General features: G+C 42.9%; 1 protein-coding gene across 2 annotated transcripts in view; it reads left to right on the forward strand.

Annotated features, from left to right (window-relative positions):
* The window catches only part of LOC100565811 (metabotropic glutamate receptor 6), a 66,777-nt gene that overhangs the window by 37,803 nt on the left and 14,980 nt on the right, over positions 1 to 13,994 (forward strand). For both annotated transcript variants that reach the window (XM_003216716.4, XM_062971647.1), the window contains exons 3-6: positions 6,804 to 7,020; positions 10,236 to 10,371; positions 10,467 to 10,621; positions 12,482 to 12,622. In XM_003216716.4, the coding sequence (XP_003216764.2) occupies positions 6,804 to 7,020; positions 10,236 to 10,371; positions 10,467 to 10,621; positions 12,482 to 12,622 (649 nt within the window). The remainder of the gene's footprint in view (positions 1 to 6,803; positions 7,021 to 10,235; positions 10,372 to 10,466; positions 10,622 to 12,481; positions 12,623 to 13,994) is intronic.

Genomic DNA, 13,994 nt, shown 5'->3' on the forward strand with positions numbered 1-13,994 from the left:
AGCAAAGGCGACATGCACTCACATATTGTTCTGTATTTACAGTATGGAAATTCACACATACAGAGACACAATATTGTCAAGACCACAAGGGGTATGAAAGGTGTTTAGAGGGATAACTAAGTAGTGTGTGTTCAGCTTACCTGAACTGCACCCAACAGCTGGTAACAGTGGGGAGATTGGAAATATGTGCCTCTTAGGAAACTATCCCCAGAGTCTGGGGAAAACACAGTGCTGTCTCTATTCTACTTCTTCACTGTTGGAGACAGTTCCCAGATCTTTCCCTAAATGAATGTCATTTCCCTGAAACCCTGATGGGAACCACTTGGTCAACAACAATGTCATACACACAGAGGGAAAAGACCCAAGTGGCTGTGTGTAAAACACATCGGCCTCCTTCTATGCATTCCACCACACCGAGGCAGCTCAACTCGGCTCTGCATGTGCCCACGTGCCACACTGAGCAGGCACAGCCTGGCATGCGCCCTCTTTCAACCCCCCCCCCCCCGCCTCAGCTGTTCCTGACTGGAGCTACTGCTCATTTTGCTAAAACCCCTCTAATCCCCATCACTAATCGCTTTAATGGGGCTTCTCACAGACCAAGCGAGGGCGGGAAACAGAGAGATGCTGCGGGAAGGGAAATGGGACAATTTGGTTCTGCTTTCCTGCAGATCTTTCCCAAAAGGGAGGGACTGGCAGGGATTGCTTCCTTTCCTAACCAAGGAATAGAGAATAGGGCCCAGATTTTACTCTGGGAAATGAATCTAGGAGTCTTTGGATCCCTATCCGGAATTTAGACAGTCAAAGAGCTAGGAAGTAGGTTAAGCAGGGAAAGACCCAAGAGGATGAGCTCCATCCTGTTGGATATTTTCCCCACAGTATTCCCTCTTGTCTTGTCTCACTATGAATTCCTTGACTTGTCTCCCACCAAATACCCCAAATGATGGTGCTGCTGTAAAGCAACACTCTATAATCCAGTGGTGTCGAGGGCCACATCAGCCTCATGGTTGCCTTCAAAGGGCGCTGAATTTATGGATGGAAAATCTGTGGATAGAGAGAGACAACTATAACTTTATTACATAGTGATCAGCACTCTAGTTTTTGTCAGAGTATTTGCAGCGCAGCAGTAGTAGGATGGAAGCAGTGGAGCGCAGAATGAAGAGACACTCAGAGACATTGGTAAAACTATTTACAAAGTTTTACTGTATGTAGCAATAATCAACACAAACAGACTTGCAGACGACAGACGAACACAGGACTGTTCTGTTCTCCAACAGAACTTGACTCAAACTCTAGGCAGACAGAACTCAACTGAACTGATGAGTTCAGTTATGCACAAACACTTGTGTCTGGATACTCCCTAGTTCCAGCCACACATCAAAGTCATCATAGCTTCTTGGCAATTAACTCTCTCCACACTATGGTACATTCTGGATGATGCAATCAGTTGCAATACAAGCATGGCACAAATTGCATTTAAACACTATCAATACACAAATCCCACATTAACAGTTTTCTCCCAGTTTGTGTCCCCAGATGTTATTGAACGGCAACTCCCATCACTTTTGATTATCCACCATGTTGATTGGGGATAATGAGAATTGCAACTCAACAGCACTTGAGGCCCTGTGGTTGTGGAAAGGTTAAAAGACATTTTAAAGGCAGATATTATATCCACAAACCTTGTACTTAAATTCAAACGCCACTGTCTTGACTAAACAGAACAAACTGCAGCCTTCCAGATGTGAGTGCATTACAACTTCCATCAGCTGTAGTCATGATGCCTATTGATGAGGAATACAGGGGCTGTAGTCCAACATCTGGAGGGCCACATAAAATGTTATGATGGGCCAGATTTAGCCTGTGTTCCTTGAGTTTGCTCTAATTTCTGCCTTCTGTTTTTAACCAAGTCATGTTTTTGATAGTGCTCAACAAGCATATAGGCAGTCTGAGGTCCCTTCCACACAGCCATATAACCCAGAATATCAAGGCAGATAATCCACAATATCTGCTTTGAACTGGGTTATCTGAGTCCACACTGCCATATAATCCAGTTCAAAGCAGATAATGTGGGATTTTATACAGCTGTGTGGAAGGGGCCTAAAAGTGAGAAAGACAGCATTGCACAGTGGTTTAAATATTAGACTAGGATATTGGAAACTAGGACTCACCCACAGAAACTAAGTGTATATCTACACTGTAGAATGAATGCAGTCTCACCAAACTACAAATCCTAGGATTCCATAGCATTTAGCCATCACAGCTAAAATGGTATCAACCACCCTGTATTAATTCAACAATGAAGATGCACACTGAGCCTCACTCTCTCAGCCTCAGAGGAAAGACAAGGCAAGCGCCCTTTGAATAAATCTGACCAAGAAAACACTATATTTCCTTAAAAGTAAAGGTTTCCCCTTGATGTTAAGTCTAGTCATGTTTGACTCTAAGGGTTGGTGCTCATCTCCATTTCTAAGTCAAAAAGCTGGCATTGTCCGTAGATACCTCCGAGGTCATGTGTCCGGCATGACTGCATGGAGTACCTTTATCTTCCCGCCAGAGCAGTACCTATTGATCTACTCACATTTGCATGTTTTCGAACTGCTAGGTTGGCAGAAGCTGGGGCTAACAGTGGGAGCTCACCCCACACTCTGGATTCGAACTGCCGACCTTTCAGTCAGCAAGTTCAGCAGCTCAGTGGTTTAATACACTGCACCACCAGGAGATCCTTGATATTTCCTTAAGTGTCCCTAAATTAAAACTGACTTGAAGGCACACAACAAGCAGGCGAGAAAGGAAGATCCTTGGCCAGGTCTATACACAGGTTTTCATTGCTGAGCATTGCTTTGATCACCCCCTTTCTCAACCAGTGATGATTCAGTTCATTTATACCAAAATATCCCCTGCAACTGTTGTGTTCTTTTCATGCCTTCAAATGCCCACTGAGGCTTAGCCCACGATATTTTGGTCTGCTTCTGCAGAGAGTTGAAGAAACTATTTTCTGGGCTACTGCTTTCAATATCCCCCAAGCAGCCATTGCCATGCTGCCTGAGGGATTCTGTAGGTTGCAGACAAAAAAAATCCAAGCTCTTCTTCCACACTAGGGCATGTTTAGTGCTATTGAGGCCTTGCTTTTCTACAACTAGATGGAAAGCAAATTAAAATGGTAACTGTGGAGGGTTCTGTCAAATGTACAATGCTATATTATGTGACAGTGACATTTTCCATGATCTAGATCAGCGGTCCCCAGATGTTTTTGGCCTACAACTCCCAGAAATCCCAACTAGTTTAACAGCTGTTAGGATTTCTTGGAGTTGAAGGCCAAAAACATCTGGGGACCCCAGGTTGAAAACCACTGATCTAGATAGATAGATAGATAGATAGATAGATAGATAGATAGATAGATAGATAGATAGATAATTTCCTCACAGGTTCTATCAGCAGGACTTCCTCATCTCCGGTTCTGTCCCTTTTATTGCCTTCTGTTCAGTGACATTTGAGGCTTTCTGGCAGGGATTACTTTCATTTTTCACCTTGTTCTTCATAGCAAACCATTTTTAATTTTTCAGTTAAAGAAAATAAATAAGTAATTAACAACCCCCTCTCCAAGCAGAAGCAGACAAATGCAGGGGCTATAAATCAGTAATCCTTCAGCAACACTAAATGGGAAGCACTAAAGAAGCTAAACCTGCAAGGAGGAAACTTTTAATTAAAGGTACACTAGTTGCTAAAAGCCTCAATAGCACTTGGGCAGACTGGCGAAATTAAGCCACAAATCAGATCAGGAGGAAGCATAGAAGACAGTTTGGCGATAACACTATCTGGTCTTCCATTAATCAGGAGTGAATAAAGGATGGCAATTTTCAAGAAAAGACCAGTGGACCCCAGTTCTTGCACTGGAAGAAAATTGTAAAGTTCTACCCAAGAGATTCTGCCTCTCCCTCTTCGGTAATTCGTACAGACCGCTCCTTCCACAGTCCTTTTAGGGACCAGTATGAGGTGCAGAATAACGCCTGTCTCTGTGGTTTCGCCTCTTTGGTGTTCTTCCCTTTTGGCTTCTGTACTGGTAAAGCAGTTCACATGGTTGGACCTCATGCCAATATGGGACAAAAACCACTGTTATGTTGAACTGTGCTGCTGTTGTTGAATTCCTCCTCCTCCTTCTTTTTTGTTCATTATACAGACCACAATTCTGTTCCAAGAAAACTCCTACCCCAAACCCACCTTGAAGCATTGGAGTCCCCCTCCCAAAGTGGTCATTTCTATTTTGCCAGAGAGTGAGGGAATCAATAGGGACATATCCAGCTATTTTTTATGTTGCAAAAATGGTCATTTGTGAGGACCTCCGAAAGGACCCCAAAAGTCTCTTTGGCTGCCTATCACAGCACAAGTACTGAGTCCCACTTATCCAAGCTAAACAGCCTGGCAGAACCTTGGATAAGCGAATATCTTTGATTGTAAGGAGGGATTAAGGAAAAGCCTATTAAACATCAAATTAGATTATGATTTTACAAATTAAGCACCAAAACATCATGTTATACAACAAAATTGACGGAAAAAGTAGTTCAATACACAGTAATGTTATGTTGTAATTACTGTATTTACAAATTTATCACCAAAATATCATGATATATTGAAAACATTGACTACAAAAATGCCTTGGATAATCCAGAACCTTGGATAAGCGAGTTTTGTATAAGTGAGAATCTACTGTATTTAGAAAGACTTATAAAGAAGTCTTCTCTCTGCATCGGAAGCATCTGCACGTCATTGTTGGTTTCATACCACCTTAACTAGTGTGGCCTCTCCTGTACAGAATGCTGGGATTAGTAACAACAGGAGATGGAACCAGTTTAATTTTTGCAGTGTAGACACTAAATCACTAATCAACCATGGAGATCACTGGGTATTTGTGGACAAGTGACACACTCTCAGCTTCAGAGGAAGACAGTGGCACAAACCTCTAAAGAAATCTGTCCAAAGAAACCTTATGATCACTATAAGTTGGAGCTGACTTGAATGCACATAATAATAATAATAAAGTGGTATCATTTTCCTAGAGATGTTACCATTTCAGACTACAAACAGAAAATTGCCCATCTAGAAGGACAAAAACAAGATCCTCTATAGCAGTGGTTCTCAGCCTGTGGATCCCCCAGGTGTTTTGGCCTACAACTCCCAGAAATCCCAGCCAGTTTACCAGCTGTTAGGATTTCTGGGAGTTGAAGACTGGTGACCCACAGGTTGAGAACCACTGCTCTATTCTTATAAAGCTTATTTTTCATGAAGAAATAGGCAGCTTAGCTTTTCTTCCTGGTATGCAGATTTTCTGTAAGAAAGGTTTTCTCTGATCTACCATGGAATAGCATTCGACATGCAAATCTCCTAAAGTGGGACAACAGTGCCACTTGACTCAAAGAGGATCCCAACCTATATATGTGTGTGTATATACGTTATATATACATATACCATTGCAGACTCCAAGCTCATCCATTGGTGATGGGTTTGATCAAATTTTGAGAAAGTTACTTTTTCTGGTATAGGATGTCATATTGTATATACTCGTTTATAAGTCAACCTCATATATAAGCTGAGTGTAGGTTTTGGGGCCAAAATTATGCTTTTTAAAATGACCTATGAATAAGTTGATGGTCATTCTGCAGAGAGGAAAAAGCATCAATGCCTCCTCAGAAGGCCAACCACCCTTGGCAACTACTACAGAGTGTAATATGATATGTATTGAAGGAAGAAAAAGTACCGGTACATTTACCTCTAATAGTCTGGGTGATGTTATTGGCTCCTGTAATATTGCTCACAAAGTAGATGTAGGGACAGAGTTGACATCTAGGCTCTTGTTGCTATATTACCTAACATATTATATATCTCATTGTGATTATTTGTTTAAGATCGGGGGCTGTCTGTAAGCATAAAGATCTGCCAACCTGAGCTTGTGAGAGGGCTCATTGTTGATGTATTTGAGTAGTCTCCACTGGGGACAGTAAGTGAACATTAGAGATGTTCTGTCATGTTGTGTTTTGGTCTGTCATGTAGTAAATGGTTCTAGTGGTTCAGAGACCGCTATTCCATAAAGTTTACCGCAGTGATTCTCAACCTGGGGTCCCCAGATGTTTTTGGCCCTCAACTCCCAGAAATCCTAACAGCTGGTAAACTGGCTGAGATTTCTGGGAGTTGTGCTGTAAGCCGCCCCGAGTCCCCTTCGGGGGAGATGGAGGCGGGATATAAATAAACTTATTATTATTATTATTATTATTATTATTATTATTATTATTATTATTATTATTATTATTATTGTAGGCCAAAAACATCTGGGAACCCCAGGTTGAGAACCACTGGTTTACAGGGATACAGAAGATGGAAATATAGCAGACATAGTGTGAGTCCTGTAGCATAGTTAAGATGGGGCAATACACCAGTACAAACCCTGGAACAGGAAGGACTTGTCCAGAAAGGAGGGATCTGGCAAAAGTGGACTAACAAAACTCCCATGTAGTTGAGCCTTCCCTGGAATTATCAATAGCTAAGAAATATATTTATTACTTGGAAGTATGCTACATTCAAGACATGGAAGGCACTTCTCAGTAAAAATTGTGTTTCTAAGAGACTTCATGCTTGAAAATGTTTCTGTGATAATGGATTTGGAAAGTCATGTATCCTCTCCCTGCAAGTACATGCAAATAGACATGATTAATCACAATCTGTCTACCAATGTTGACCCTCCCTCACCTTACATTTAGCTCTGATGTACCTGTGCTCCAGCCCCTCTAACTCACCATTTTCTTCATACACAGATCCCACAAATCAGCTACGCCTCCACTGCTCCTGAACTCAGCGACAGCAACCGCTACGATTTCTTCTCCCGGGTGGTGCCTCCTGACTCCTACCAGGCTCAAGCGATGGTGGACATTGTCAAAGCACTGGGCTGGAATTATGTCTCCACGTTGGCTTCTGAGGGGAATTATGGTGAAAGTGGTGTTGATGCCTTTGTGCAAATCTCCCGCGAGGCTGGTGAGAGCAATAGGGTTGAGGATGGTGGGTAGATTTGTCTGACAATGTGAAGGTTAATTGTCGTCAGTGGGAGAACTCTCTGTGTGGCCACTAGCAACTCACTAGCAGCTTGTGAGTACAGAGAAGAGGTCAGTTAGGGGACATCAATTGAACACTGTATTTCAAGTTCTCCAACATCCCATGTGCCAGTGATATTTGGGAACAAATGTCTTGAATTATTGCTATAGGTAACATTTTTGGTAGAAACACCATGGAGCATGGAGGTTTGGGCAGAAAGGGATTGGTTCCTCACACAGGTAGTTGAGATGTAAGTCCCTTGTCTGTTCTTCATCAGGTCAGGAGTTCCAGTTAGCCAAGAAACCGATTTTGCCCAAATAAATTAGGAGATGAAGTTGTGAGAATGTAGTAGTCTCATGACCATAACCTGCTTGAACACCATCTAGGACTCAAAAGGATTTGGGGTGAGCCAAGGGATGAGGCATAGAGTTGGCCAGATTCAGACCTTCAACACTGCCAACAGTATTGCAGAGCTTGGGATCCAATACCAGGTCCAAACCTTCACCTGTCCTGATCCTGATGCCTCTAAGGAACTGACCCTCAGCCATCTTGGGTACCTCCTAATATCTCAGTGCCAACATGCCACTTCAGGAGCACAACAAACAAGAAATTGTAAGACAGTGGTGCTTAGCTCCATGCCAATAGATTGTCCCATCTAGGTAAACCTTCACTTTTGGAAAGGAGGTGGAAACTGATAAGAGCTTAGAGCTTGAGCAACTTGTGATTGAACAAAGGTCTTGGCAACTGAATATTAGATCTCTGATTGTATCCCACATCTATTGCTAATATGCATCCGTGGAGAAAACCTGAGCTGCATGATAGTTTTGAGAATCTGCCCTGCCTTCCTCCATTTTCATCTCCAGTCAGACCTCCATATAAGCTGGGGTTAGGGATACAGGGTGAAAGTGGAAAAATACAAAACTGAACCTAAGAGAACATGTCTCTATGTTCTCCAGTGTGACTCTATGACTATATCTACCAGATGTTGACCATAGAGGAATAATTCTGCCTTGGTCAGACCACACCTGGAATACTGTGTCCAATTCTGGGAACCACAGTTGAAGGGAGATGTTGACAAGCTGGAATGCGTCCAGAGGAGGGCAACTAAAATGATCAAAGGTCTGGAGAAAAAGCCCTATGAGGAGAGGCTTAAAGAACTGGGCATGTTTAGCCTGCAGAAGAGAAGGCTAAGAGGAGACATGATAGCCATGTACAAATATGTGAGGGGAAGTCATAGGGAGGAGGGAGCAAGCTTGTTTTCTGCTGCCCTGCAGACTAGGACACGGAACAATGGCTTCAAACTACAGGAAAGGAGATACCACCTGAACATCAGGAAGAACTTTCTCACTGTGAGAGCTGTTCAGCAGTGGAACTCTCTGCCCCGGACTGTGATGGAGGCTCCTTCTTTGGAGGCTTTTAAGCAGAGGCTGGATGGCCATCTGTCGGGGGTGCTTTGAATGCGATTTCCTACTTCTTGGCAGGGGGTTGGACTGGATGGCCCAGGAGGTCTCTTCCAACTCTACTATTCTATGATTCTATGATTCTGATCAGATCTGGAAGCGTTAAACTTGCAAATGTGGAAAACCAACTGTATTTACAAAAACAAGCTGTAGTTTCAAATTTTCAGACTTCCTACTTTTGCACTTTACTGGATTGCAACCAGAGTTCACTGCCATGTGTAAACTTCCCAGGGTGCAAGCCAGAGATCACTTCACTTCCAACAGCTTTCTGGCCTGCAAACAGCTTCTTATCTCTGATCAATGAATATTGATAACAGTGGCTGGCAGTGTCTCCCATGTGAACCCACTCTGGAGTTTAAACCCAACTTTAAAGGTGACAAGTCAAGTCAAATGTTATTTGCCTCAAGCTGATGTCCATGGCAGTTATAACAAGTATACAACATACTTTGAAACATAATCGGCATAAAACCATACTAATGCTGATACTCAGGCCATCATATATCAAAACTATATTTCTGGTACTGAAACCAAAGGGTATTAGAAAACATTTAAAAATCACTGGTATCACTTAAAAATAAAATTGTATAGTTCTAAGCTCAAGATTTGATTGTAGCCCTGTTTTATTTTAAGGGATAGGTTTGAGTGAGCTATCCGTGGTGCTGAAACTAAAAATCTGTCTATCAGCCTGCATGGAGTACTAACTAGAGTGCTGGACTTTAGTTTTAGAGAGCAGAGGCTGATTCCCTGATTGACCATAGAAATACACTAACCTTGAACTAGTCATAATCTTTCAGCCCCAGAGGAAGTCAAAGGTAAACTTCCTCTGGACAAATCTTGCTAAGAAAACCTGTGATACACCTTGAAGTTGCCATAAGTTAGAAATGACTTGAAGGCACACAGCGAAAATCCTGTATATCTAAATCCCAGAATGGATTCCTCACCTTCCTGACATGGAGGCCACTGGCCATATATATTTCAGAAAAGCATTCGGTCTTAAGTGGAATCAATCAATCAATTTATTAATGCCCCGACCAGTGGTCATATGCATAGGTCTAAAGTGGAATGTAGACCGAAAGGTCCCAGGTTCAAATCCTGGGAGCGGAGTGAGCGCCCGCTTTTGCTCCAGCTTCTGTCAACCTAGCAGTTCGAAAACATGCCAATGTGAGTAGATCAATAGGTACTGCTCCGGCGGTAAGGTAACGGCGCTCCATGCAGTCATGCCAGCCACATGACCTTGGAGGTGTCTACGGACAACACCGGCTCTTCGGCTTCGAAATGGAGATGAGCACCAACCCCCAGAGTCAGACATGACTGGACTTAACGTCAGGGGAAAACCTTTACCTTTAAGTGGAATGCAGCTCTCCAGCATCTCAGGAAAGGAGTGTATTTTTAGGTTGCTGAATCAGGATTGGGAATCATGGAAACCCCCAAATATTGTTAGATTGCAAAACCCATTAGCTGTAGTCAGCATAGCTAATGCTTATGTCTGTTGTTGCACTGCCACAACATCTGGAGGGCCACAGAGTTCACCTATGTACTCAATGTAAAAAAAAAAACAAAGATGTGTCAGAGACTGATACTTTTCTGTATCCAAAACAGGAACTTAAGATGCTAAGATGCCTTTAGAGACATGAATTCTTGGGAGACATTAAAACAAGGGATCCATCGTGTTTATAAGCTCTGTTGCATCTCTCTCAGGTGGCGTCTGCATAGCGCAGTCTATCAAGATCCCACGGGAACCTAAACCTGGAGAATTTGACAAGCTGATCAAGAGGCTGATGGAGACCCCCAATGCTCGCGGCATCATCATCTTTGCCAATGAGGATGACATCAGGTGAGCAGTCATCTGCAGTCACAGCAAGGGGGCAGGGCTAAGCAAGTGAGAGAGGGATGCCTAAGTCTTGTTTCTCCCATTGTGTCTTCCCATAGACGGGTCCTGGAGGCAGCCCGATTTGCGAACCTGACAGGGCAGTTCTTGTGGGTGGGCTCCGACAGTTGGGGGGCCAAGATCTCCCCCATCCTGAAGCAAGAGGAGGTGGCTGAAGGAGCTGTTACCATCTTACCCAAGCGAGCATCCATTGAAGGTAACAAGGGGGAGCACATCCTCAGTGCTGTAGAAGTGAAGAAAACGAGTGTGTATGTATGCATGTATTCATGTGTGTATAACAAATGAAAAACTTGGAAAAATTACTTTTTAGACTACAAACTTCCAGACTTCTCCTACCAGCATGGACTATAAGCTAAAGGACTCTGGGAACTTTCCAACATGCTGGTATACACTCTGTGGGATAGAACGTTTCAAGAAAAAGGAGGGTTCTTACCTGCTTGTTTATTTCTCCCTCACGCTCACTTACTGAGAAGCTTAATTTATGAAGAGACAATCCACTCTTAAACACTGCTCCGTAATTGCCCTGGTTGTACACATGAAAGGGCGTTAAAAGGGTATTAAGTGGGAGCTAATCCATTTTAAGGGGATCCTGAGTCCATGAGTTAAATACTCTTAAACTGACATTTCACAGCTATGGCTAAATTAAGGTAGAAGGGAAGACCCTCAAAGCAGTTTCCCTTATGTGGAGATAATATTTTCAGCTTGTGGATCTAAATGGATCAAGCCATTGCCAAAAGGCACAGCTAAATGAAGGTTAGTGAAAAAGTTGGCAACACCACAGAAAAGATGGGGAAGCTATTGATTCTTTTCCTTCCTCTGCAAAAGATTTTGAATATCAAATTCTATACCTGATATTCCCATTCTGCTAAATGTTTCCAAAATAAATGGAAAAAAGATTTTTACTCATCTGTACGGGAGCCCCCGGTGGCACAGCGGATTAAACTACTGAGCTGCTGAACTTGCTGACCAAAAGGTCAGCAGTTCAAATCCAGGGAGCGGGGTGAGCTCCCACTGTTAGCCCCAGCTTCTTCCAACCTAGCAGTTCAAAAACATGCAAATGTGAGTAGATCTATAGGTACCGCTCCGGTGGAAAGGTAATGGCGCTCCATGCCGGCCACATGACCTAGGAGGTGTCTATGGACAATGCCGGCTTTTCGGTTTAGAAATGGGGATGAGCACCAACCCCAGAGTCAGACACAATTAGACTTAATGTCAAAGGGAAACCTTTACCTTTTACAGACCAAATACAAAAAGCAGGCCTATTCTGAGCAAGGAGATTGTCATTTTATTACCTGCCAGCCACATGTGTGTTAAAGATAGGAGGCACTGAGAAAAGAGGTGGCAAAACCAATTCAGCATTAACATGGCATAAATTCAAACCCAGATTTTTCAGAATTTCAACACTTCAGAAGCTCAAGACTTGATATGTGATATACATATGACATTGAATGTTTGCCTTTTTATATGCATGTAAACCACCCTGGATCCCTCTGGGGAGAGAAGGCAGTCTATAAATAAGGTAAAAGGTAAAGGTTTTCCCTGACATTAAGTCCAGTTGTATTCGACTCTGGGTGTTGGTGCTCATCTCCATTTCTAAACCGAAGAGCCGGCATTGTCCATAGACACCTCTAAGTTCATGTGGCCGGCATGACTGCAGGGAACGCTGTTACCTTCCTGCCAGAGTGGTACCTATTGATCTACTCACATTTGCATGTTTTCAAAATGCTAGGTTGGCAGAAGCTGGGGCTAACAGCAGGTGCTCACTTTGCTCCCCGGATTCAAACCTGCGACCTTTCGGTCCACAACTTCAGCAGCTCAGCGCTTTAACATGCTATGCCATATAAAGATTATTAATATTAAGTTTATTATTATTATAAGGCTTAGATAGCTTAATCCAGTTGTTTCTGATTTCACATGTTAGATTTTCTTTTCTTTTTATTCTTTCGGTCCTGTGACTTTTGAGAAATTCTGGTTTTAAAAAACCTCTGTTTCAGCACTGTGATCTCACCGCTCATGTTCACTCACTTGATCTTCTCTCTCTTCTCTCTCCCTTGAGGTTTTGACCAATATTTCACCACACGCTCCTTAGAGAACAATCGGCGCAACCTCTGGTTTGCCGAATACTGGGAGGAAGACTTCAAATGTAAATTGACTCGTCCAGGGATGCAGCCGGAGGAGGGAGCACGGAAATGCACTGGTATGGTTGGATATGCTGGTGTGGATGGCACACCAGGGAGGCAGTGGCTAGGGAAAGGGAGCAAAATGAACGCTCACAACAAGGAAGGATGAAACACAGAGAACAGCCGCTGCCGGCTATTCATTCCTACTAGGTTCATTGTAACCACTTCCTCCCAAGCCTTGAAGGGTGAGGGATATCCCTAAGCTAAGGGTGGGCAACTGGGGATTCAGAGGAGCCTATTCTGCAACTCCAGTGTCTTTAGTGCTAACCCAGAATGTAAAATATACATCATACTCTCCTATAGTTTACTAATCAAGATACGCGTGGCCAAGCAATACCAGAATGCAGTCAAGATGGCAAAACCCATTAATGAGGCAGAACAAACAAACTAGGAGATACTGCAAAAGTTTGCTTTTTTCCGAGGCACCTTGAAAGAGAAATATTCTACCCTCTCCTTTCACTCCGCTGAATTCATTGAGTGCATATTGCATGGCGCATTGAACTCCATTTGCAGCAGTGGAAATAAGCTGAAGATAAAATGGGAGGGGGAGAGAAATAGGGACATTTAAAAGCAGCTATTAGAATAGGATGAAAAGGGATTGATTGGCAGAAATCAGTCCCTGCTAAATTCGGGGAGTCTGAAATAGAAATGGATGGTTTTGAAAAATTGGTAGGTTTTATGTTAAGCTGTGCCATTCATGGATGCTTCCCAGATGAGAGAAATAAAAGGACAATTTGGAGAACCTTAGAGGGTTGGACACAAAAACAGCCTCGGAGTTCCCCAACTTTGCCCATCTCTGGATTAGGCAGTAGGTGGTAGGAGACATATATAGAGGCAGTCCCCGAGTTATAAGCAAGGTAGGTTCTGTAGGTTTGTTCTTAAGTTGAATTTGCTTGCAAGTCGGAATGGGTATATTTCCTAAGTACAACTCCAGAAAAATATGTGTATGTGTATGTATATATTTATGTGTATACATATGTATGTATATGTGTGTGTGTTGGTGTGTGTGTGTGTGTGTGTGTGTATGTATGTATGTATCAGCTTTGGATAGCATAGGGGAGGGTTAACACCCATGTGGTATTTATTTTGCTGCCTGTGCCCCTGTTCAGAATATTTCACCCCACTTTCTGTCCCTGTGATGATTGGATTTTGAAAGAATTGGCTTGTTGTGGAAACAAGGATTGGTGATAAAGCTCTAGTGGAGACACCTTTCCCCCATGTTAACTCTTTCAAGAGTGAATTTCCCTTCCGAGGGGTAAATTTATCTAATTTCCAATTATTTCACACACACCCCCCTCGTTCTTAACTAGGAGTCATCCGTAAGTCAGATGTTTGCAACTCGGGGACTGCTTGTAGTTGATGTGAAGTCACATAACAAGAAACAAAACA

The sequence above is a fragment of the Anolis carolinensis genome, chromosome 2, assembly GCF_035594765.1.
Source record: "Anolis carolinensis isolate JA03-04 chromosome 2, rAnoCar3.1.pri, whole genome shotgun sequence".
NCBI lineage: Eukaryota > Metazoa > Chordata > Lepidosauria > Squamata > Dactyloidae > Anolis > Anolis carolinensis.